This window comes from Denticeps clupeoides, chromosome 1 (assembly GCF_900700375.1).
Source record: "Denticeps clupeoides chromosome 1, fDenClu1.1, whole genome shotgun sequence".
In the NCBI taxonomy this organism is placed as follows: Eukaryota; Metazoa; Chordata; class Actinopteri; order Clupeiformes; family Denticipitidae; genus Denticeps; species Denticeps clupeoides.
In genome coordinates this window covers 38964308-38989137 of record NC_041707.1, presented here as the reverse complement: position 1 = coordinate 38989137, position 24830 = coordinate 38964308, and the positions used below count along the sequence as shown (strand labels likewise).

General features: G+C 48.2%; 1 protein-coding gene across 1 annotated transcript; it reads right to left on the bottom strand.

Annotated features, from left to right (window-relative positions):
* Positions 1–2469: 2469 nt before the first annotated feature.
* On the bottom strand, positions 2470–23988 carry LOC114786253 (uncharacterized). The gene is made up of 43 exons (XM_028973260.1): positions 23866–23988; positions 22969–23142; positions 22809–22886; positions 22334–22378; positions 22216–22260; positions 20522–21292; positions 20224–20412; positions 19978–20028; positions 19804–19863; positions 19653–19688; positions 19536–19565; positions 19415–19468; positions 18762–18824; positions 18548–18604; positions 17918–18043; positions 17726–17773; positions 17579–17635; positions 17455–17502; positions 17187–17273; positions 16995–17099; positions 16852–16920; positions 16090–16179; positions 15909–15989; positions 15277–15345; positions 15139–15180; positions 14922–15029; positions 14319–14384; positions 14142–14237; positions 13922–14053; positions 13529–13624; positions 13391–13430; positions 13244–13298; positions 12342–13088; positions 11714–11843; positions 9572–9631; positions 9429–9491; positions 8025–8186; positions 7915–7947; positions 7763–7837; positions 6272–6305; positions 6136–6187; positions 5007–5421; positions 2470–3821 (listed from the first exon to the last, which is right to left on the bottom strand). The coding sequence occupies exons 2-43, from the start codon at positions 23095–23097 to the stop codon at positions 3378–3380; spliced, it is 5238 nt and encodes a 1745-aa protein (XP_028829093.1). The 5' UTR covers positions 23098–23142; positions 23866–23988; the 3' UTR covers positions 2470–3377.
* Positions 23989–24830: the final 842 nt, after the last annotated feature.

The window sequence follows — 24830 nt, the reverse complement described above, 5'->3', positions numbered from 1 at the left end:
ATGGAACTGCTTCCAGCTTCTTGGGCTCCATGGCCACACAGTGGGGCGAGATGGTAAAACCCAGGAACGTGGTGGAGCGCTAGTGGAAGGCGCATTTTTCCAACTAACAGTACAGTCTGTGGGCGAGCAATCTCTTTAGGACTGCTCTCACGTGTTGGATGTGGGTTTCCAAGGTGGGCGAGTAGATGAGGACCTCATCCAGGTAAGCATACACCCACCGTTTCAGCATGTCCTGAACTGCTGAAAGACGGCGGGTGCATTGCACAGTCCAATGGGGATGACTAAAGACTCGAAGTGACCAGTGGGGGTGATGAATGCTGTCTTCCACTCGTCGCCCTTTCGGATGCCGATTAGGTTTTAGGCCTAGCATAGATCCAGCTTCGTGAAATACTTGGCCCCTGAGATGGCGTCAAGGGCGGTGTTAGTGAGTGGCAATGGGGTTTAATTTTTTTTACGGTGATTTTATTGAGGCCACAATAGTCAACGCAAGGTCTCAGTCCACCATCCTTCTTAGAGACGAAGAAAAACCCTGCCGGTGAGGTCGATGGGCGGATGGTACCGTTCTGAAGCGCCTCTGCCACAAACTGCTCCATGGCCAATTGCTCTGCTTTCAAGAGGGAGTAGAGATATCCTCTAGGTGGCGTGGTTCTAAAACGGGATGGGTTGATTCCGAATTTGAGGTGGAGGACGGAGAAGGCTGTGGCAGAAGGCAGTGGTGATGGCAATGCGCTCCCCACTCCAACACCACGCCCGATGACCATGAGAGGTGAGGTTCGTGGAGAGACAGCCAGGGGAACCCGAAGCATTGGTCCGAGTCTTTTTCATGTTGCCGGTTAAATCATCTTGCTCCCCATCTGGGTTCTTGGGTTCATATTAAGATGGGGCTGATATGGACCACCTGTCAGGTACCTGTGTGCCACCCATATGGATGGTCAGTTAACACTAATGTGTTAAAATTCTTAGAGGTCGCATATAAACACTTTGCAGTGTTAATTTAACTCGGCCAAATCATTGGGCCAGAAGAGTTCATTGTCCAAGCAGCACTTTAAATATGTTCTTTTTTTTTAAATGCGGCATATCGGTGCATGGAAAACATGTTTTAACGAGTAAAAGTTCACGGAATACCTTTCTAAAGCCAGGGATGAGGTTACACCAAATGAATAATTAAACTGTTAGTGCTAGAGTTGTGTTTGATCGTTCTACTTCATAAAGCTTGGTGCACACCCACGGCAAGAGAACTTCAACCAGAAGAAATCATGAGAATGGATTCTTTTTACTTCCTGGTTTAAGGAGACTTTGTAGCAGCATGATTGTACGAGTAGACCTTGAAAAGACTTCTCCTGACATGGAGTCATTCACAAGCCTCTTTCTTTTGCTACAAGGTAAGAAAACCTTACCTTGGAAATCGATGCATATTGTGGTCTTATTTCACCAATATTTGAAAAAGTACTCATTGTAGAAATTAAACCCTTGTCCAGTGTTAATACTGGTCAACACACATCCAAGTGCAGTCAGGAGTTGATTTTAATGTGTGAAGAAGAAGGCAAGGCAACAGAACCAAAAAACCAGAGGAGACAACACATTGCTTGAAGGTTCATCAGAAGAAAGCATGTGTTACAATGGGACACCAAAAAATGGCCGAGCTTATCACATTAAAACATAAAAAAAAACCTGTACAAGATTTTTACCATCTTAAAAAAAAGGGTTTGCAGGGTTTGTTTGCAAGGTAGCTCTCTGCCACCAGAGGGCGTGATAGCATTGCCTGCTGAAATGACCCTCCAGACCTTATCCAGACCAACTTATAATCAGTAGTTACAGGGGACAGCCCCCCCCTGGAGACACTCAGGGTTAAGTGTCTTGCTCAGGGACACAATGGTAGTAAGTGGGGTTTCAACCTGGGTCTTCCGGTTCATAGGCGAGTGCGTCACCCACTAGGTTACTACTAACCACCAATTACTTCTACCACTACTCTCATTACATGAATTAGTTAATTAGTGTATTAACTTGTCTTTCTGTTTCTTTAAATAAATATAATTATGTTGTGCACTTGTAACATCAATCTGTGTGTGGCAGGTCTCTGGATCTTCTCTGCTGGTTCTCTGCATCAGTACGTCTTTGTTCCACACGACATAAATGTAAATGCAAATCTATATACAGTACAGGCCAAAAGCACACCTTCTCATTCAATGTGTTTTCTTTATTTTCATGACGATTTACGTTGGTAGATTCTCACTGAAGGTATCAAAACTATGAATGAACACATGTGGCTTATATTTGTCCCGCCCATGTAGCCATTTAAAGAGCGAGACCATCCCTGATGTTGAGCTTTGCTAAGCAGTTGGATGGGGAACTGATTTATGTGTTCCAGGTTCGCCAAAATGATTGATGACAAATAAACACATTTTAAAAGTGTGACACAGTTGTCAGGTCTTGGGGTTGAAGGGGGAAATGAAGCGCTGAAGCAGGACATTTTTTGGAACAAAAAGGGATTTATTAAATACAAAGGAAAGTCGCTCGAGGGCCGAATAAGGAAAGATAAATAAAGCCCAAGGCATGAGACCAAGGAATGCAGGAACAGGATCACGTCCCCACGTTAACGTGGGTGCAGTCGAGCTGCTTTTCAGCCTTATTGGCTCCAGCTTGGATTGCTCAGGACTCCTTAATCAGGTGCACTGGGCATCACAACAGAATCAATAGCAGGGCTGTTCGAAAATATCGACATGGCAGTATATTGTGATAAAGGGATATCAAATTTAGATGTTTTTGTATACAAGTCCTATACAAGCACCACACCAGCTTTAAAGAACCGACTGGGCACTTAAATATCTTCTTTTAAATCATTTCCACTAGTTCAGTGTGTTAAAGGCAAAGACAATATAGTAAAAAATTCAGTTCTGAGTTACGTTGTTTTGGCTGAATTATTAATGTAATGTGATCCACACAGATTGCACACAGCATTTTGTTTTTACATTTTCAGTGAACTGTATGTACAGCATCACAATATATCGTGACATAATCGTATCGTGACCCGTGTATCGTGATACGTATTAAATACATTTGATGTTTCATGTTTTTTTATATTCAAAGTGCCATTAAATACATTTGGCTCTACATACAAGTAATAAAAGTAGTGCCATGCACCTCCCTAGAGGAGCTACTGTCCAACCATTAAAAAAAAAAGTATTTTTGAAACACTTCTATTTAAAAAAAAAAAAAAAAGAAAGCCCAACCTAGTGGGCTTTGGTTGAAATGTAACGAAATACTGGCCCTTCTGTCTATGTCTTGGAGCCAATACTAAGGTGCAAGGCGAGAACAACCCATGGACAGGGGATCAGTTCATTCTAGGGTGGGAAAACCACGAAATAAAGGTATTTTATTCATCCTGCGTCTTGTCCCTCCTCATCCACTGCTTCCATTTCAGCGCCGTCCATGATCTTCTGCAGCTGCTCCTTGATGGCGTTCAGCTCCAGGAGTCCTTCCTGCAACTCTTTGCACACCTCTCGGATCTTGGCCGCGAACTGGGTCTTGGCCCCCTTACGCAGCTCCAGCGAGTCCTTGGCGAGGAAGAAGACGTCGAGGGCAAGGAAGAGGGCCGACATGACGCCCGAGGTGACACTGATCGCCCGGGCGGCCTTGGCCGCCCCGCCCGCGGCGCTCAGCGTCTTCACGGTGCTGATGAGGCTTTCGGTGTTAATGAGGAGAGCTTTGCCCGCCCGGCCTCCCTCCTTCAACACGTGCTTGACGTTGTGGTTCATGGCTTTCCTGGACAGGCTGTCTATGTACTGGTGGAAGTTCCACTCCTCCAGTGTCTCCATGCCCGTCTGCAAGGAAGGGACCGGTTACCATCTTCAAGAGAGAAAGAACGGTGAAAACTACTCTAATAATTCTACCTAATTATGATCGCACGATGCGTATGATTTACATTACGAAATTTGCATGTGGATTAAGAATGTCCCATATGAATATGAACTAAACATACAACCTTTTAAGAGTGAATAAAGATTAAGGTCACTTAATAAAGATTAAAGGTCACTACATTTATATGTGTATGCCATACACATGTATATGTAATACGTGGACTATGAATTTGGATTATGAAATAATATTGATTACTTACAGTGACCAATCTTGTCTTTATCTTCAAAAGACAATATACATTTAAAAATATATTTCTGTGTAGCTTTTGTAGGGACGTGCTGTTCGATCCTACATATCGATACTATCGATACCAAGTTGGTATCAGTATTGGATCGATACATGGACAATGGCATCGATCTTCTATTCCTGCACCACGTTCCAAATGAAAGTAAACGTGCCTGAATAAATACTGGGGTGGTCCCAGCCCTCAAGAACCCCCATAAAATCTCATGGCACTGCAGGACGCACACTTTTTAGTTTGAATTTCCAATCACATTAAGTTTTTATACCGATACCAACCTGAAATTTTATTTGGTTGAAAAGGAAATCAGTAGTATCGCACAATTTGTACAATTTTGTCAGTGTAGCACTTGTTCCCGATGTTGCATGTTATTAAGTGGCATTTTAAGTGCCGTTCTTGTCACAGATGTGTGAAGTGAAAGTGAGGTGATTGTCATTGTGATACACAGCACAGCACACAGTGACACAACACACGGTGAGCAGTGGGCGGCCATGACAGGCGCCCGGGGACCAGTGTGTGGGGACGGTGCTTTGCTTGGTGGCACCTCGGCGGATCGGGATTCCAACCGGCAACCTTCTGATTACGGGTTAGCAGTTAAGGAAACGGCCTCGTAATCAGAAGGTTGCCGGTTGGAATCCCGATCCGCCGAGGTGCCACCAAGCAAAGCACCGTCCCCACACACTGCTCCCCGGGCGCCTGTCATGGCCGCCCACTGCTCACAACTGACAATCACTTTCCTTCCCAGCTAGGCCACCAGTGTTTTCGTTAATATCTTGAATCGGTCACTATCTTGAAAGGGTCACAAGGGTCATTAAGACCAAAGAAACAAGCAGTCAGCGTTCCTCACCTGCAGGAAGTCCAGACATTCCTTGACGTCCTTGATCTCCTCCTGATAGTCTTCAATCATTTTCTCCACTTTCTTGCGGTCCATGTTGGAGTGCACCGTGTCAGTGATGTTGGCCGAGGCAGACGTCACCCCACCAGCGGTGGCCACTCCGATGCCCACGGCGGTGACGATGAGCGAGGTGCCCAGTGTGAACGGGGCCAGTATGAGGCCCGTGATGGTGGTAATGCTTCCGGCCACGCTGGCGACCCCTCCCCCGACGCTGGCGGTCACGGTCTTCTTGTGGAAGTGGTCGGCGGCGTCGGCCATGGCGAGCAGATCCAGGATGCGCTGCTGCAGCGACGCCCCCCGCTGGTTAAAGAGTCGTACGAAGAGCCGAGACGCCAGGAAGACGCGGTCAGCTGCTGCTTCCAATGATCTGTGGCAGGACGGGAGATAGAATAAAATAAATATATGTATGTATATATGTATGTGTGTGTGTGTGTGTGTGTATATATATATATATCAGCATTCAACATAGATGACCATGCATTTAGTCACTTGTACTGGGTGGTGGAAGTCACCACATGCAAAGTTGCATATCACCTTTGACACACTGTGGTTTCAAATAATCAATATAAGGTCAACCCTTTATATGTTCACTATATTAGAGTTTATTAATAAATGTTTTTAATAACTTTTAAAAGCGAGGGATCCAGGAACTGAACTCATCAGGAAATAGCTGACGTTCAGTCAGAACTTGGAAGATTAGGGATGAATTAGACTTCATCTTTCACCATGTTGTACATTTTAGGAAGCACCGTCATATTCTGCTGTTCCATTGGACGGTTGGACCGTTCTGTCATGCGACGCAAGTGATAAAACGGCATCCATGTCAGAGTGTCATACAAAAGCATGATGTACTCTGAACAGGATACGTGAGAAATGCTGCATTGTGCCATGCCTACATTGTCATTAAATTTAACATAACATAATGACATTTTTTTTTTTAAACATAAATAAAAAAAAATAAAAAAAGATCGCATTTTCTGCGACTTTTGTCTAACGGCATATTTGATCACAGCATCAATCACAGTGAGACGACATTTTCAGTAAAAAGATAATGCATGCGAGATTTGTTACGGTCACTAACAGTTCCACTGCGTCCTCTTCGGAATGCGCCGCCTCCTTCCACTCATCCCAGCCTGGCGGGGGCGAGTAAGTAGTTGTAACACAAAGTGCAGCTCACACACACACACACACGCTGACACACACTCATTCCGGCTTACTTTCAACGGTCGTCCACCAGGCGAGTAGATCGTCCTAACAAGGAGAAGCGTCCAGAACACAGTCACACAAAGACGACAGAGGACGGAGACATTTAGTTACATTTAGTCACAATACAACTCAATATGTGAGTTTTGTTGCATGACAATGGTCCCTTTGTGGAATTTACCAGACGCCCTCATCCAGAGCGATTTACAATCAGTAGTTTCAGGGACAGTCCCCCCCTGGAGACACTCAGGGTTAAGTGTCTTGCTCAGGGACACGATGGCAGTAAGTGGGGCTTGAACCTGGGTCTTCTGGTTCACAGGCGAGTGTGTTACCCGCTAGGATACTACCACCCTGTGCTGCCTAAAAACTGGCCCCCCACTTATTTGGTACCACGGTGAGTCAGGTGACTCGAGCAGTCACCTGACCACAGACGACACGTCGTGAACTCAATACGCACATTCCCACCAGAAGCCGGAGCTGGTCCTGACAATGTCGAGCCAGGGTGTGACCTATGACCTGTCGGCTGTCGTCGGGCCAGTCCGTTCTACCTCGTGTTCCGTCACTGTCGGTATAAGGAACCACTGTGGCTGTTGCAATTTCTGCTTTTTTCTTCTGTTGCAAATTCGGTTTCCTGGAAGACTACATTTACATTTACAGCATTCGGCAGACGCCCTTATCCAGAGCGACTTACAACGTGCTTAAGTTACCATCGATGAAGAGATCAATTCCGGTTCACTAGGACCCCAACTATGAATACATCTATTTTATTCACTCTGTTGTAGATGCTGTACACAAGTTCAACAATAAGAACGTTACACGTTAATCTAAATATTCTCTAAAGAGACAGGTCTTGAGCTGCTGTTTGAAGGTGCTCAGTGACTGAGCTGTTCTGACCTCGAGGGGAAGTTCATTCCACCACCGAGGGGCCAAGACAGAGAAGAGTCTAGATGAACGTCTTCCTTTTACCTTCAGAGATGGAGGGACCAGGCGAGCAGTACTGGAGGCTCGGAGTATACAAGGTGCAGTGCAAGGTGTAATAAGGGCTGTGAGGTAGGATGGTGCTACTCCATGTTTGGCTTTGTAGGCAGGGGTTTGGTGGGGCCGCGCGATTGGCTCAGAGTGAAGCGGGTGTGGCATTTGATGATTGAACAACTATTGAATTGAATAATGATTATTATTGAATAAATAGTGGTGGTTAGTAGCCTAGCGGGTAACACGCTCGCCTGTGAACCAGAAGACCCAGGTTCAAACCCCACTTACTGCCATCGTGTCCCTGAGCAAGACACTTAACCCTAAGTTGCTCCAGGGGGGGGGGGACTGTCCCTGAAACCACTGATTGTAAGTGGCTCTGGATAAGGGCGTCTGGTGAATGCTGTAAATTAATAATTAGTCCCATGTCTTCGGTTTTGTTTTATGAAAATCAGACCGAAGGATTCCTTTTGTGGACCATGATGTTTTTTTTTTTTTGCAGAATAATGGTTGCTGTCCCAGGGAAAAACTCAGACCTGTTTGGAGTCCGGGGAGGTCGTCTCCAGCGCCATCTCCTCACCACCAGTGTCTTCGCCCAGTGCCGCTGGTCCCTGTAGAACGGACACGACAGCTGAAAAGTCGTACACAGGGAAACGCTTGGCAGCCCTCAACATGCAAAAGCACAAACCTTCGCCTCAGACAAGGGGTCACGTGTCACTTCCTGCAGGAAGAAAAAAAACACGATCACAGATCAGTCACAGGCGTCAAAATGCTGCAAGCGGTCCGGCTGAGACCTGCCTGTCTAGACGATGTCCTGAATGGGTTGATCTTCTGTAGGACACCCATGAATGCGCCTGGGTTCTGGAAAGTAAGAGCGTCCCTCACTAACTGGGGCTGGGATCTCGGCGGTCCTGATCCCGCTGCCACGGGGTCCGGCGGTGTAGCCGCTGCCGAGGACATCTGCAGGAAGGGCACAGGCCGGAATGTTGTTCCTAAAAGAGCCTCTTGTCTCAAGGTGGCCCTGGACAACTGAGGCTTTTACTGGAATTTGGTGAAGGGCCCATAGTGGGAATCGGTCTCCATGCCCCCCCCCCCCGCCCCATATTAAAATTCCTCAAGAGACGTATTGTGTTCCTAAAAACAGGTCTGTCCAGTTCGGCGAAAATCACCGATAAGGAGCCATCACGGAACAAGTTGAACTCGCCAATCGTGAGCAGTAACCAGGGCCGAAAAATGCAGAACTGGAACGGCGGCGACTGGGATACACAATACTACCGTCTTTCCCACACACTGTCCTTCATTTACTATTACACGCTCTTACACAGACCACACTCACAGAGAGATGGAGGCACCACTGCGCACCCACGTGGGTACAGATGCTTGTCGCTGGTTCAGTACCCTCCTGAAGAACAACAATGGACCCGTCCTCGCCATTTAAGGCACAACTGTGTACCTGTCATGACTGGAATTTAAAATGATATTTCTATATAAGTATGATGTGTTGGTCTGCAAAGGGCCTTGGGTAAGGAGCCAGGGACGTGGGGAGGCTGGGCTCGACCCGGCAACCTTCAGCTCACAGGCACAGGGTCTTAGATCCACTGAGCTATACTGTGATTTATTTTTCTGCCATTGATGCATTTTCATGTACGTTCCCTTTGTCCTTTGTCACTATCCATTCTGTCACTACTGTGCAGCTGAAATCTAGCAGTTTACAATGAACTTAAAGGAGCAGTTTTGTACCTGGAGGTTTAACGCGGGGCCGTGGCGGCCTAGCGGTTAAGGAAGCGGCCCCGTAATCAGAAGGTTGCCGGTTCGAGTCCAGATCCAATGAGGTGCCACCGAGCAAGGCACCGTCCCCACACACTGCTCCCCGGGCGCCTGTCATGGCCGCCCACTGCTCACTCAGGGTGATGGTTAAAAGCAGAGTGTGACAATCACTCCACTTCAGTTATAGTACCCTGTGTGTGTACCACCGAACAATATGATGTGTGACTGACAGTTGTCTGTGTGAGAGAGTTTGACTGAAACGGAACCTGATTGGTTTATCTGAAGAGGGAGAAATTAGCAGATGGGCCTATAAGGCCTTTCATAGTCTCTCAAACCTCGTGTGACCGTGACCTAACATAATGAACAGCACCGCATCGCACACCGTATTTCATATTTCATTTGTCCTCTTTTTATTGGAGTTGTGAGCTGAATTACTTGCGCTTTGTCGGCGGCGCCTTGTTCCCTCATTAGCTGGCGTTTCATCAGATTTTCCAGCTCCTGTTCATACAGAATACAGATGCTTACACACGTAATGCCGGGAGGAGATGTGTGTGTTTACGGGCGTGTGAACGTTTTACCTCTTTGCTGGGCCTTGGTGGAACCTCTGGTGGTGTCTTTTCTTTGAACATCACACTTGCCTGTTAAAATGAATAAAAAGAAATGACGCAAACACCGACCAATAACCTCAATGAGAACCTGAATCGCAGTTTAATGTCTCCATGGATCCGACTTTTTGTTCCCGCACATCTCACAGACGCTCGATTCTATTGAGATCTGGAGAACTTGGAGGCTATGCTGACGACACACAACTTCTCTTCTCCTTTCCTCCCTCTGATCTTCATGCTGCTTCCAAAATCTCTGCATGTCTAACAGACATCTCGTCTTGGATGGAAGCCCATCACCTCCAGCTCAATCCCACCAAAACTGAACTAATATTCATTCCAGCAGATTCTTCACCACATCAGGATCTTGCTATTTACCTGGACAACTCACAGCTCTCTCCTTCTGCAACAGCCCGCAACCTTGGAGTAACAATAGACAACCAACTCTCCTTCTCGACTCACATCAGCAATCTTTCCTGCTCATGGAGATTCTCTACAATATCAGACGAATCCGCCCTTATCTGTCCACCCAGGCCACCCAGATACTGGTTCAGTCCTTAGTAATCTCACGACTGGTTACTGTAACTCCCTTCTAGCTGGTCTACCACTATGTACCATCCGACCACTACAACTCATACAAAATGCAGCAGCACGACTAATCTTCAACCTTCCCAAGTTCTCCACACCGCCCCTCTGCTACGTTCCTCCACTGGCTCCCAGTAGCTGCACGCATCAGGTTCAAAATACTGATGCTGGCCTACAAAGCCAAACATGGAGTAGCACCATCCTACCTCACAGCCCTTATTACACCTCACACTGCACCTCGTTTACTCCGAGCCTCCAGTACTGCTCGCCTGGTCCCTCCATCTCTGAAGGTAAAAGGAAGATGTTCATCTAGACTCTTCTCTGTCTTGGCCCCTCGGTGGTGGAATGAACTTCCCCTCGAGGTCAGAACAGCTCAGTCACTGGGTACCTTCAAACGACAGCTCAAGACCTTCCTCTTTAAAGAATATTTAGATTAAATTGTAATTTTCTTGTTGTCGAACTTGCGTACAGAATCTACAACAGAGTGAATAAAATAGATGTATTCATAGTTGGGGTCCTAGTGAACCGGAATTGATCTCTTCATCGATGGTAACTTAAGCACGTTGTAAGTCGCTCTGGATAAGGGCGTCTGCCAAATGCCGTGGGTCGAAATCCTCAATTCTTTATCACGATGCTCAAAAACACTCTTCATGAGTTTCCAAGATTACTGTGCTGAGAAAGTCCTAAAATGTGGAGCAGTGTGATTAAACACAGAGTCATATTCAGTGGGGGAAATAATTATCTGATCCCCTGCTGATTATGTGAGCTTGCTGGCTAGAATTTCAGCGGTAGGCTCATTTGAAATAGAGATGCATTAAAATAAGAGATGCTTTAATTTGCACGTTCAAGTTATTCTCACAAAACAGTTCATTTAGAAATGAGTAACGAAGCCTGTGCAGCAACTGTATTAAATTGCCATGTCGTCTTCCTTCCTCTCAAAACGCAGTTTTTCCAAAAGTGTGTCACAAATAAAATGCTTTATTACATTAGTAACACCCCCAGACCTCACTTTGGTGGGATTCGGGTGTCTTACAAGGAACATTTTATTGTGTGTCATATGCTGTGTATACGTGAGCTGCTCCACTGTGCCTTCTAAATTAAGTTTCTTTGAATATATACTATATTTTTATATAAGAGAACTTTATATTAAAATAAAGTTGTTTGAATTGAATTGTGGCGCCCCCTAGCGTCGTGGGCGCAGCCCGCACCCTCCCTACAACCTCAGCGGCGCCGCCCACGAACGGCTCGGTGTCCAAAGGGTTGAGCGGCAGCGTCCGTTTGCTAAATCAGAAGGAAACACCCGTGTATATTTTTTAAAAACATTTTTTAATGGACCACGACGGCTGGTAACCGCGCTCCGCCTCCGCCGCGAAATGTAGTCCGCGTTGCGCGGCGTCGGCCAGCTCCCCGCGGAGCGATACGCGGCGCGCCGAGTCCCGGCCAGTTCGGGCTCTCGGCGAGAAACTTTTCTCCGTTCGGCCGCGTCGAAGAAGAAAAATGGAAATAAAATGATAGTAATAAAAAAAAAATGACCCTCTTACCCGACGCCTGGCGACACTCGGGGCGACTTGTGTCCGGAGGCCGGGAGAAGCGAGCTTCCCTCACGGCCGGCCCCTTCCTCGTCTCATGACGACGTTCTTGCTGAAAAACGGCGCGGTTTCCCCTTTCCTGCCGCTAAAAGCTAAAAAACACACGCGGTTCAAGTTTCATTCCTGTTTATTCGTAAAAACACAAAACGACAAAAGACGCCGGGACAACGTGACAAAAAGCAAAAGACGGCAAAGGCCACAAACGAACAACAAGACAGCAGATGTACAGCGAAGAACCGTGATTTTCATGTAGTATTAAAAAAAAAAAAAAATCAAACTAATTCCGTGCCACACCAGTTTGTGCGTAAGAAAAAAAAAAGAAAAAAAAAGTGATAAAACACGTGAGTTTAAAGACTGTACTTTTCATGATCTTAACATTAAAACCACGCCCCCCCCATTTTTTTTTTTTTTTTTTTTTTAAACACAAATGTAGTAAATTTTTTTAAACACGTGACGTATTTCATTCATCTATGAATTTGGATGCATTGACGTTTGTCCATTTTTATGCTTGATCCAATTGTACACGGCGACCAGCAGAGAAAAGGGCATTCTGGGAATCGTAGGCCCGTCACATGTTGCCGGTGGCGTCCAGCAGCTCCTCCCGGACGCGGTTGAGCTCCACCAGGCCCTCGTGCAGCTGCTGCGCCACCGCGCGCACCTTGGCCGTGGCCTCCTTCTTGCAGCCCTTGCGCAGCTCCTGCCGCGAGTCCTGCGTGAAGTACTTGTCCATGCCCTTGAAGAGGCCGGCGAGCGTGGCCACGGCGTTGGCCGTCAGCAGCTTGGCGCGCTCCACCGGCTCCGACGCCAGGGTGACCATCTGCAGCGCGCGCCGCACCTCCCAGTCGCCGGCGTAGTAGTTGTTGCGCCTGAGCAGCGGGTGGCGGCGCAGCCGGCGCAGGCCCTCGCTGGCGAAGTGCAGGCAGCGGGTCACGTCCGTCAGGCGCTCCCGGTAGTCCTCGGCCACCACCTCGATCTTCTTCCGGTCGTGGAGGTTGTTGACCCGGTCCGAGATGGCGGCAGAGGCCGAGGTGATGCCCCCTGCCGTGGCCACGCCCAGGCCGACGGCCGACACGATGAGGGAGGCGCCGAAGGTCACGGGGGCGAGAGCCAGGCCGGCGATGGCCGCGGCGCCGCCCACTGCCGCCGTGGTGCCGCCGGTGATGCCGCCGATCTTTGCCCGCTTGTGGAAGTTGTTCAGGTCGTCCGCGATGGCGTGCAGGATGATGACGTGTTCGTACAGGACCTCTCCCCGCTCCACGAACACCTTGTTGAAGATCCGCAGGCCGCGGTGAACCTTCTCAGCAATCTGCGTGAAGGACCTGCAGTTCGAAGCGAAACCTCGAATCCATTTTGTGATCGATAAATGTGTATTTATCACCCTTTCACATGAAATGATCAGAAACAAATGTCTCCGTGAGGAGGACGTTTCAGGGGAAACGCCGTTCTCTCGAGTTTTGTTTCATAAATTACTTACTTGGTCTCATCCTCTTTCATGCTAACTTCTTCATCCGAGGGCAGCTCATCCCACACTGCAACACGCAGCAGAGGGCAAAAATGAGGGAAAAAAACACCAGATAAATATGTATTATAAATATAATACATATAGGACTGTGTGACGCACGTTCCACTGTGTTCCACCATTCCATCAGGGAATCGGTGTCCTAAAGAGAGAAAAACAAAAAGAATTTAACGTTTACAACTGTTGTGTATGAAACTAAAATCATGGCAAAATAAAAAAAAAAAGAAAAATAAGACCGACCCCTTCTTCCTCTTCTGCCACGCCCTCCAGCCTTTCATCGTCCTCCTCTCCGACCGCACAATGGCGCAAATCCTTCTGTGAAGAGGCCCATTCAGCCTGGAAAGAAAAGGGAGTCTCAGGGCATCTCACGCGGTCTGATCCCTCGCGCCAGTTCGCCCCGCCCGACGTGGCCCTCGCACTAGTCCTCCGCCAAGCCGCAGCGGAGACCGGCCTAACCGGATCGGAGCGCATCGCTGGCCAGAAGAATGTTACGTGGTACGTCAGAAATGTTGACTGCGCGCATATTTGGCAACTCGGTCACATCAACTCGGTCCACCAAAACTAAAAAAAAAAAAAAAAAAAAAAACGCCTGGACGGGTCAAGATGGACGCGATGGGATTAGAAAGACGTCACCTGTGCAGCTTCTGACATGAAGTAGTTACTGCTGGTGGCTCCTGGTGGATTTTCCTCAAACTGGCCTTTGCCCCGTTGAGGTGAGGCTCTGCGAGGCACACGGGCGACGCCCATCTTTTCCCCTTTCCTCTGCTGTTAAACGGGGACGGAAAAGTTGACAGCGACACGCCGGAAGACACAGGGACTCTAGTAAACGCATTCCCAAGGCAACAGGAAATACCTGCCGATCCTCCTCCAGCCCATTGTTGTTCTTGTCGGTGTCTTCATCCGGAGGGGACAGATGCTTCTGCGGCAGGTCCTCGCGCACAAAGTCCTCCTGACGAGGCAGCTCACATCAGGGCGTGCACAAGACCAGAGTCAGACTGAAGAGGACAAAACACACAAAAACACACAGTACCCTGGACGGTCCTTCCTTCAAGCAGGATTCAGAAACCCAGGCTGGCCTCGTATCCAGAAACGGATTCTGAAAAACCAGAACAATTGAATTTGGATGCTTTCCCATTTATCCCACCCCCCCTCCCTTTTTATGCTTCATTTTAAATTGCAACGAGAAGAAAAAGGGGCATTCTGGGAATCGTAGGCCCTTCACATGTTCCAGCGGCTCCTCTCGGATGCGGTTGAGCTCCACCAGGCCAGGAGATTGTGCAAGCAAACGTACGGTTCAATCCAGAACAAGTTGGTAGTAGCTTAGTGGGTAACACACTCGCCTATGAACCAGAAGACCCAGGTTCAAATCCCACTTACTACCATCGTGTCCCTGAGCAAGACACTTAACCCTGAGTGTCTCGAGGGGGGGACTGTCCCGGTCACTACTGACTAAGTCGCTCTACATAAGGGCGTCTGGTAAATGCTGTATCAAGGACAGTAAAATAGACCCAAAATGCACCCTTCACATTAAGCACATTATACATTAAATGGACTTCGAACAAAAATCAAGTGGATTTTTGTGGGAAAACCACACAATGAAAGACAATCCACTATATGAAACAGGGCAGCGTACCGTGTTAAGGTACTGCATTTTTGTTTTGTCCGTGCTCTCATTCCATCCATTCATTCCAGAAGCCTCCCCGCCCTTCTGGAAGAATAAATCATCCTCAATCAAATCCCACTGTGGAGAGAGAGGGGAAAGATTTAAATAACCGTACCAATACACTCGTACTTCAGATGGTGAAGTCGCAAATATTTGATTCCATCCCGTGTGTAGAATGTTTCCATACCTTGGATGGCTGACGGTGGCAGGACTGTTCGTAGTCCATCTCCTACAAAAATTACCACAGTGTTGCCCCAGATGGAACTAAAATGCTATTCAGTGAGGCAGCAAGAGAAATAAAACAGAAACGTGACAATATCTTTACCAGAGACGGTCTGCAGGGCACGTGTTTCTGTAGGTTCTGATCTGATGCTCTCTGTGGGACCACCTCCTCCTGACACAAAAGGATTCAAATGTTAACAAAAAGGCCATTTCAGGCTGATCAGTGTACAGGTGACAGATTTAGGGGTCTGGGCAACATTATAATGAAGTACAGTACAGGCCAAAAGTTTGGAAACCTTCTCATTCGATGTGTTTTCTTTATTTTCATGACCATTTACGTTGGTAGATTCTCACTGAAGGCATCAAAACTATGAATGAACACATGTGGAGTTATGGACTTAACAAAAAGTGGAGACCTGACCTCCACAGTCACCGGACCCGAACCCAGTCCAGATGGGTTCTAAACTAGAATATAAAACATGCTTTCAGTAATTTCACCTTTTTTTGTTAAGTACATAACTCCACATGTTCATTCATAGTTTTGATGCCTTCAGTGAGAATCTGCCAACGTAAACGGTCATGAAAATAAAGAAAACACATTGAATGAGAAGGTGTGTCCACACTTTTGGCCTGTACTGTATGCATAAGGTATTCAAAGCAAAGTCGCTCAGTAAGGCACCTCAGGACCCCAGTAAAGAACTGATGAAATAGGGTGAAGGCCGCTCCCACGGTTACCTTGGTCAGTCTGACCGCTTCATTGGGCGTGTAACCGTGAGCTCCCTTCACTTCAATCATGGAATCTGATGTTCTGCGCATCTAGTATAATACATTAACGTTCAGGAGTGTAGCATTATTAATTCACATCTTAAATACATGCTATATTATATCTAATAAAATTAAGTAATAACAAATGTACTGGTTCCCAGGGGACGTCCACATGATGGCCCGGTCCTTTGCCCTCCCCTTTCCTCTCAAGCTCCCAGGGATCCTCATCCAGACCAGACTTCTGAACAAGCAAGACATCGCATTTGAATAAATAGAGCCTGTGCAAAATTGCAATTTACTGCACACACCTTACTCTGCGCTACAGATTGAGTTCTCCTCATTCATAAACGCATCTACTTTTCCCCCCTACTTCCAATACAAAAAGATCAAAGATAACCGTCACGGAGCGAATATGAAAGCAGGAAGAGTTAAGCCATTCTTAGGCTTCTCTGATTTGATGAAGCTTTTTATTCCTTCGCGACTCGACTACTGTAATTTCCTTCGTGTCCCCAGCTCTAATTTCTGCTTGGGCCTGAAATCTAGAATATTTGTGTGGAAACTGCGCCATTTGCCCTGGTGACTCGGCGTCACATGCCGCCCCCCAGCTCAGTGGGCAGCATGTGATTCACGAACAAGTGATGCAGGCTGGTACACAGTTGTGCAATTTGGGCGTGACCACGGGAACATCATGTTTTTAACGGCGGAGGACGACTGTTTGAGGAGTTTCATCTCTTCATACTGAAAGGTCATTCAACTGGGTTACAGGTCAGCATCCTAAATGCCAGGAACGGCAAACATTCCTTGCAGTTTTAAATAAAGAAGTTGTGTTCAGTTGTAGAAAGATTTAAAGACAAATGAACAATACATGCGTGCCTTATGTCATGATAAAAAAAAAAAAAAAAAAGATAAATACCAGCATCCAGGTGCCTTTCTTGGTCCCTTCAAAAGTTTTTGGTGCCAAAGTGTCATCCAGATCATCCCCCTACATTGATAAACACGACTGTGAATGGATTTGTGCGAAACGGCACATTGTTAACAGGCAGCGGAGACACAGACCTTAGATCTCCTACGAAGCGTTGACTCTTTCCGAAACCGCTCCTCAAGCGGTTTGTCCCTGGAGTCTCTGCGACGCACGACTGGAACTAGAAATTTGGCTTTTCTCTGTAGGGGACAGGAGAACAGCATCACAACAGTGGGTACAGCAGAAATAAAACGCTACGAAAGAACAACGAGCAAACACAGAAATACCGGCTTTGTTTGCTCCGGCTTTTGGTTTTGCTCCACTGTGATTGCAGAAGTTCTGGATTTGTTCTTCTCCAACTCATTCTGGTCTTCCTGGGGGAGGGGTCAATTAGAAACAGGTATCAGCACACAGGGGGTACTTTCATACGTGGGTCCCATTCAGGCCCTTAGACCCTACGGAGACGTATGTACTCCAGGTTCGCCATAGACAGACCACATATTAATACATCAAGAAACCAAACCACAGAAAAAAGCTGCACTGCAAAGCGAATACCAGTCTGGAGTTGGGCAGCCAGCTGTCCACCTCGTCCAGATGGTCCTCCTGGCATGAAACAACAGCCGTGATTCCGGAGAACCATCTACAAGGTCATCATGGTGCGACACCAGATTAAACAGACCTTGGATTTCCTACGAAGGGTCAACTCTTTCTCTAGTCCATCCTCTGCTGGTTTGACCTTCAATAACATAATAAATCATGACTTTAAAATTTTACATTCGGTTGCCTTCAGAGATCAGATCTGACCATACAAACAATCAGCTCTTACGTTTGAGTCTCTCCGCCGCACTAAAGGCACCTTAAACGTACTTTTTTTCTATTGTGGGAAAAGAAAGTTGTCAGAAGACTCAGAACCAGAATAGTACAGCACATATATATATATATATATATATATATACACACACACACACACACACACACACACACACACACACACACACACACACACACACACACACACCGATTTTCTGTTCTCCAGCCTATTGTGCTCTTCAGAGGTGGAGGAAGTCACAGTTTTGGAATCCAATCTCCTCCGTTCTTCGGAAGGTGATGACAAAACCGCGTTGGTCATTCCACTGAATCCTTCCTGTCGGGCAAAATAGACACACCACTAAATCAACGTGCTTGGGGCGGTGGCGGCCTAGTGGTTAAGGAAGCGGCCCCGTAATCAGAAGGTTGCCGGTTCGAATCCCGAAACTCCGAGGTGCCACCGAGCAAAGCACCGTCCCCACACACTGCTCCCCGGACGCCTGCCATGGCTGCCCACTGCTCACTCAGGGTGATGGGTTAAATGCAGAGGACACATTTCACTGTGTGCACCGTGTGCTGTGAATCACAAGTGACAATCACTTCACTTCACAGAACCTGGTATCAGTTTTACTGTTGCCAAGTTGTCCAGCACACACCGGCTCATTTTTACTATGCTAATCTGAGGCGAAATGTTCTCTAGGTCCACTGTGTTGACATGACCGGTACCTTCAGGTTTTGGTTTCGGTGCAATGCCAAACGGAGGGGGGGAGGGGTCGTGTTGACGTTTTTTTGGCTTTCCGTTGCTACTGATACAGGTCGAACGGGCCTGGATGGCATTTACCTTGGACGCTTGAGGTGTACTGGCGTCTCCTTGCTCCAGTCCAGCGAACTGCTTCTCCTAGAACGATGGCGGAGTTACTACTTTTCACCACATAACAAAAAAAGGAAAAACCACCGCCGATCACGTCTAACGTACCGGGTCCTTAAACTTTTGCTGTGGCCCGACAGCACAACGTTCAACCCTTTTTAAATGATCCAGAACAGTAAAAATGTACCTTCGAGCCTCTGCGCTGCATGATGCGGTCATCATCGTCCGTCTGAATATCTTTTAATTTAGACTGTTCAGAAAGTTTAGACAGCAAATTAGTTTCACAATTAAGCGTTTAAACATCATTATTATTTTCCATACACTAGAGGCCAAAAGTCTGGACGCACCTTCTCATTCAATGTGTTTTCTTTATTTTCATGACCAATTACGTTGGTAGATTCTCACTGAAGGCATCAAAACTATGAATGAACACATGTGGAGTTATGTATTTAACAAAAAGTGGAGACCTGGTCTCCACAGTCACCGGACCTGAACCCATTCCAGATGGTTTGGGGTGAGCTGGACCAACAAGTACTAAACACCTCTGGGAACTCCTTCAAGACTGTTGGAGAAACATTTCAGGTGACGACCTCTTGAAGCTCATCGAGAGAATGCCAAGAGTGTTCAAAGCAGTAATCAGAGCAAAGAAACTAGAATATAAAACATGTTTTCACTTATTTCACCTTTTTTTATTAAGTACATAACTCCACATGTGTTCATTCATAGTTTTGATGCCTTCAGTGAAAATCTACCAACGTAAATGGTCATGAAAGTAAAGAAAACACATCGAATGAGAAGGTGTCCAAACTTTTCGCCTGTACTGTGCGTGTACATGCTTACTTTTGACCCTCTTCGAGATAAAAAGGACATCTTCACCTTCTTCCCCCTTCTTCCCTGAAGAGAAAGTAAATTAATGGTATGACTGGAAACTGGAGGAACTGAATGAAAATGTAAATTGTACCAGCTTTTCTTGTTTCTTTAGGTCAGCTTCCTGGAGGGAAAAGACAGTCTATTAGTGAAGCAAATTTAAGTCATTCCAAAGTTAGTCAAGCTCTACGGTGTTAGAAGCCTGGCTCACCCTGATCGATTCTCTTCTTAGTTTCAGCGTCCCAGCCTGTTCAGAGACACGAAAAAAAAACCCCACAAAACATATCTAACACCGCTCAGAATCATAATAATTAAAAAATGATATTTAACAACTGTACAGAAGCGTAACGACGGTCACATACCGGTTTCCAATCAGGTAAAAGCTCCGGGCTGTTCTCCGGCCAGTCTTCCACACATTTCTCCTGCAACACGCGGGTCGGTAATAAGATAGTCAACGTATAAAGCTTTTCAGCTGGCATATGCAGGGATATTGTCGCGCTGCTGAAATATGAGGAAAATAATCAAATGCGCCAGACCTGGCCTATGAAAAGAATGTCCTCAAACACGTCCTTTGCAGACTGATCGCCCTGTAAATCAGTTTGTAAGCGTTTCAGTGCGTGGAGCTATAAACATTCACATGCCTTAAACCTCAGGTGAAGAACCAAACGTTAGATCAGACTTTCAGAGATTTTCCTGATATTGCAGTATCATTTGATAATGATGAAATGAACCGGTCGGATGAGTTGAAGGCCGTTTAGACAGATCATGATTTAAGAACTCGCCTCATTGCTGATCTGGAGGACTGGTACAGGCGCACCACGGGACGCATCCTGCGGAGAAATGGTGTTGGGCGCATGGAGGGACCCAGAAGAAAGGCGGCTCGTCTCTTCCTCTCGGTTCGCCGGACTGTTGGCTTTTGAGAGCTTGGATCGTGGGGCAGGTTTCGGCGGGATCCTTGCAGGGGTCTTCTCCTACGAGAAATAAAAAAAACAACACATCTACGTGAATCCTCATCCAGAACCACGGACTGGGAGGAGCTAATAAAATGCATGTTTTTTGGGGGGGTTTGTGGTTTTTTACCGGTGCTAAACGAGAGGATTTAGGCGAATTAGACGCGGGTAGGTCGCTGAGGGCGAGAGCCTGGAACATGTGACCTGTGTCCATCGCACCTGAAGGCGTGGCCTGCTGAATGCCTCGATCAGCGCCGGTGCGCGTCCTCAGAAAAGACTCAAAATCATTGTCGCTGGAACCCGCGCCGGGCGTGGCCGAGAACGGGTCGGCAGCTTTATGAGAGTTGTCTACCGGCGTCGAGTGAAACGCCGAACCGGTGGGCTGAAAGGGATCAAAGGCTCCCGGTGCTGGCGCGCCGTTGGGCCGTAAAGCCTGGAAGGGGTCTGGGATCTGGAATATGTCCAAGGTGCTTGAAGGCGTGGCCTCAAAAACATCAGGAGACGTGCCAAGGTCGGATTTACGCTTTTCGGCCAGAGCCCTGATCATGTCCAATGGTGTCTTCTGGCATGACGCGGAGTTCCGATTGGTAGGTAGGTCCTGGTTGAATGGAACGGGCAACATTTTTGACTCGGGCGTTTTGAAGGGGTCTGCCGGCGTGCAGAAGGTGTCAAGGGTGGAATCGGAGGGCGTGGTTTGGAAAACGTCTGATGGGGTGTGAAGTGTGTCCGAGTTTGGGTTGGAGGCGGGTCCGAGGCCTTTGGCGTCGACGCCCTCCCTTGCTGAGGTGACTCGCACCTGCGGAACTGGCGGGACGCCGGGCGTCGACGACGATGGAGTACCCCGTCCATGGGAGGAAAACGGCTCTTGTGCGCTCGGTTGCGTTTTAAGCTCTTCCTCCACCTGCAAAACAACAAAGCTGACATTAAACTAGAAACCAGTACGACTTACAATCAGTAGTTACAGGGACAGTCCCCCCCTGGAGACACTCAGGGTTAAGTGTCTTGCACAGGGACACGATGGTAGTAAGTGGGATTTGAACCTGGGTCTTCTGGTTCATAGGCGAGTGTTTTACCCACTAGGCTACTACCACCCTATGAACTGGTACTAAACGTGGCCTTTTTGTTCCAACCACGGGACCTTCTCGCCTGTGAAAGATCAAAGGATATACTCAGGTTATCCATGAACCAGTAAAACAAGAAATGGGAAAAATGTGTTTTATTGGGATTAATAAATTTTAAATGATTTATTGAGCGCCAGAGCCCTGATAAGAGGAAGTTTGTCATTTATGCACTGCCCCTCGGGTAGTGCCTTCCGACATTTACGGCATTCGCCAGACGCCCCTTACATTTACATTTACGGCATTTGGCAGACGCCCTTATCCAGAGCGACTTACAACGTGCTTTCAAGTTACCATCGATGAAGAGATCAATTCCGGTTCACTAGGACCCCAACTATGAATACATCTATTTAATTCACTCTGTTGTAGATTCTGTACACAAAGTTTGACAAGAAAATTACAATTTAATCTAAGTCGCCCCTTATCCGGAGCGACTTACAATCAGTAGTTACAGGGACAGTCCCACCCTGGAGACACTCAGGGTTAAGTGTCCTGCTCAGGGACACGATGGTAGTAAGTGGGGTTTGAACCCGGGTCTTCTGGTTCACAGGCGAGTGTGTTACCCACTAGGCTACTACCACCCTGTACCGGCCATTCAGAACTAATTACGTGCAGTTGACCTCAAACCAAAATTTTAGCAGATAAAACCACAATAAAATCGAACCGTTCGGGCGATCAGAGAGAGGCTGTGGTGAGAGCACAGTACCTGGGATATGGAATGAAACGGGTTCCACGAGCCCGTCGCTCCATTCTGCAGAAGAGCACAACGAATGTAATAACGCCATTCAGAAAGGCGGGGGGGCGGGTGCCAACCGCGTACGTACCTGAGACGGCGGAAGAAAGGGGTTCACTCTCGTTTTCACACAGTTCTGTAAGGTAGGGTTGAAAAAATTATGGCAGATCATGAGACGAACGACAAACGAGACACAACACTAAGCCGTAACACTAAACCGGGGCAGTGGCGGCCTAGCGGTAATCAGAAGGTTGCCGGTTCGAATCCCGATCCGCCAAGGTGCCACTGAGCAAAGCACCGTCCCCACACACTGCTCCCCGGGCGCCCGTCATGGCCGCCCACTGACCGTCATGGCCGCCCACTGACCGTCCCCACACACTGCTCCCCGGGCGCCCGTCATGGCCGCCCACTGCTCACTCAGGGTGATGGGTTAAAAGCAGAGGACAAATTTGACTGTGTGCACCGTGTGCTGTGTCTCACAAGTGACAATCACTTTATTTAAGGAAAAAGACGCCGAGGACACACTGATGCATCATCCCATAGGGAAGACGGTCACCATCACGTACCTCACGTACTGGCGGGGTGTGGTGGCCGTCCAGGCCTTCGGCTGAAGGAGACGGCAAATCAAGGAACGTCACACCAATCTGAGAAGGGAGGAGGAAGAAGAGAGGTCCGCAGCGTATCACGAGGTCATCGGAATAAACTTCATCCTTCCACCGGTCTAACCTGCTCGGTGCCAGATGCGTCCATGGAGGCGTCGGGCTGGGACGTCGGCGGTAAGAGGGCCTGAAGAAAAGCGTTAGTGAAAGAGACTTGGCGAGCCCGTTCTCCTGCCCTGGAGGTGTTCCTCAGCATCTCGGCTGGCCCTCCAGAGTCTACCTTTCAAACCTTCCAAGACCGCTGCAGGAGAACATGAGGAGAACATGAGGAGAACATGCACTCACAGCGAACACATTACACTGACAACGTGCGAGCGAGCAAGAAAAAAGAGGTTCTAAATGTTTCAAATGGTTTAGGTGCAACAAAGGCAACAGAACATTTAGAACCATTTACGCTTCTCGAAACGAATCGTCCGGACCTGCGAGGCCCATAAACCTGTTTTACACTTTCATTTTACAGTTTGGCGAGGAGAAAAAAAATAAAATAAAAGAGAATCTCGACGCGCTCGACTTTAATAAGTCACAAAAGGTCGTTTAAGAAGTAAATTCGACCGAAAGCGATTTCCCCCTCACCTCGCACGCCGCTTGCGGGGCCCGAGGAGCGAAGGACCCCCTCCCGCCTGCCGCCTTTACCGGGCGAGTTCCGGGCGACGCCGCGGCAAGCCGTCCCGCCGCCTCGGTCCCCGACACGCACCGGTTACAACAGGCCGCCGGGGGGAAAGAAACGGGGCAAACGAGGTGGGTTTTTTAATTTTATTTCTTCTTCTTCTTCATCCTACCCGTTCCCTACATGTCCGTCCGCGACAATATCCAGGGAAAACGGCGTAAATGCAAATGCACGCAAAAAAAAAAAAAGAGTCCCTGTCCCCAGTAAAACGTCCCAAACCCGCATTCATGTCAAAAAGAGAGACAACGGCATGTTTTTTTTTTTTTTAAAAACACCGAGTTGTACGCCTTTCGTTACCTGCGCGTCGGGGAGAAATGCGGAATAAAGGACGGGACGGCTTGCCGGAGCGCGGTCAATCGTCTCCACCTGAGCCGAGAAATGCGAAGCATCTGGGGCAGCAGCGCCACACCGCTGGGTGTGATGGCGCTGGTGTCGCAACCGCTTCCACTGCAGCTGGTAAAACACCTCAAATGGCCCTTCCTAACGCTGTAAAAATCACTCCGCTAAAAGTAATTAGAGAGCCAGAGAATTATTTAAAAAAATTATAAGTAGCCACTTTTCTTTTTGTTTGCTAACTGTAGTAAAACAGAGTCATATGATACTTAATCACACATATACACACATGGCGGTGGTGGCCTGGCTGGGGTGATGGTGGTGGCCTGGCGGGGTGCGGTGGTGGCCTGGCTGGGGTGATGGTGGCCTGGCGGGGTGCGGTGGTGGCCTGGCTGGGGCGGTGGTGGCCTGGCTGGGGCGATGGTGGCCTAGCTGGGGGCGGTGGTGGCCTGGCTGGGGTGATGGTGGCCTAGCTGGGGGCGGTGGTGGCCTGGCTGGGGTGATGGTGGCCTGGCGGGGTGCGGTGGTGGCCTGGCTGGGGTGATAGTGGCCTAGCTGGGGGCGGTGGTGGCCTGGCTGGGGTGATGGTGGCCTGGCGGGGGGCGGTGGTGGCCTGGCGGGGGGCGGTGGTGGCCTGGCTGGGGTGATGGTGGCCTGGCGGGGGGCGGTAGTGGCCTGGCTGGGGTGATGGTGGCCTAGCTCGGGGCGGTGGTGGCCTGGCGAGGGGGTGGTGGCTAGAGGGGGGCAGTGGTGGGCTAGCAGTTAAGGAAGTGGCCCCGTAATCAGAAGGTTGCCGGTTTGAATCCCGAGCAGCCGAGGTGCCACTGAGCAAAGCACCGTCCCCACACACTGCTCTCCGGGCACCTGTCATGGCTGCCCACTGCTCACTCAGGGTGATGGTTAAAAACAGAGAGTTAAAAGTGTTCCGT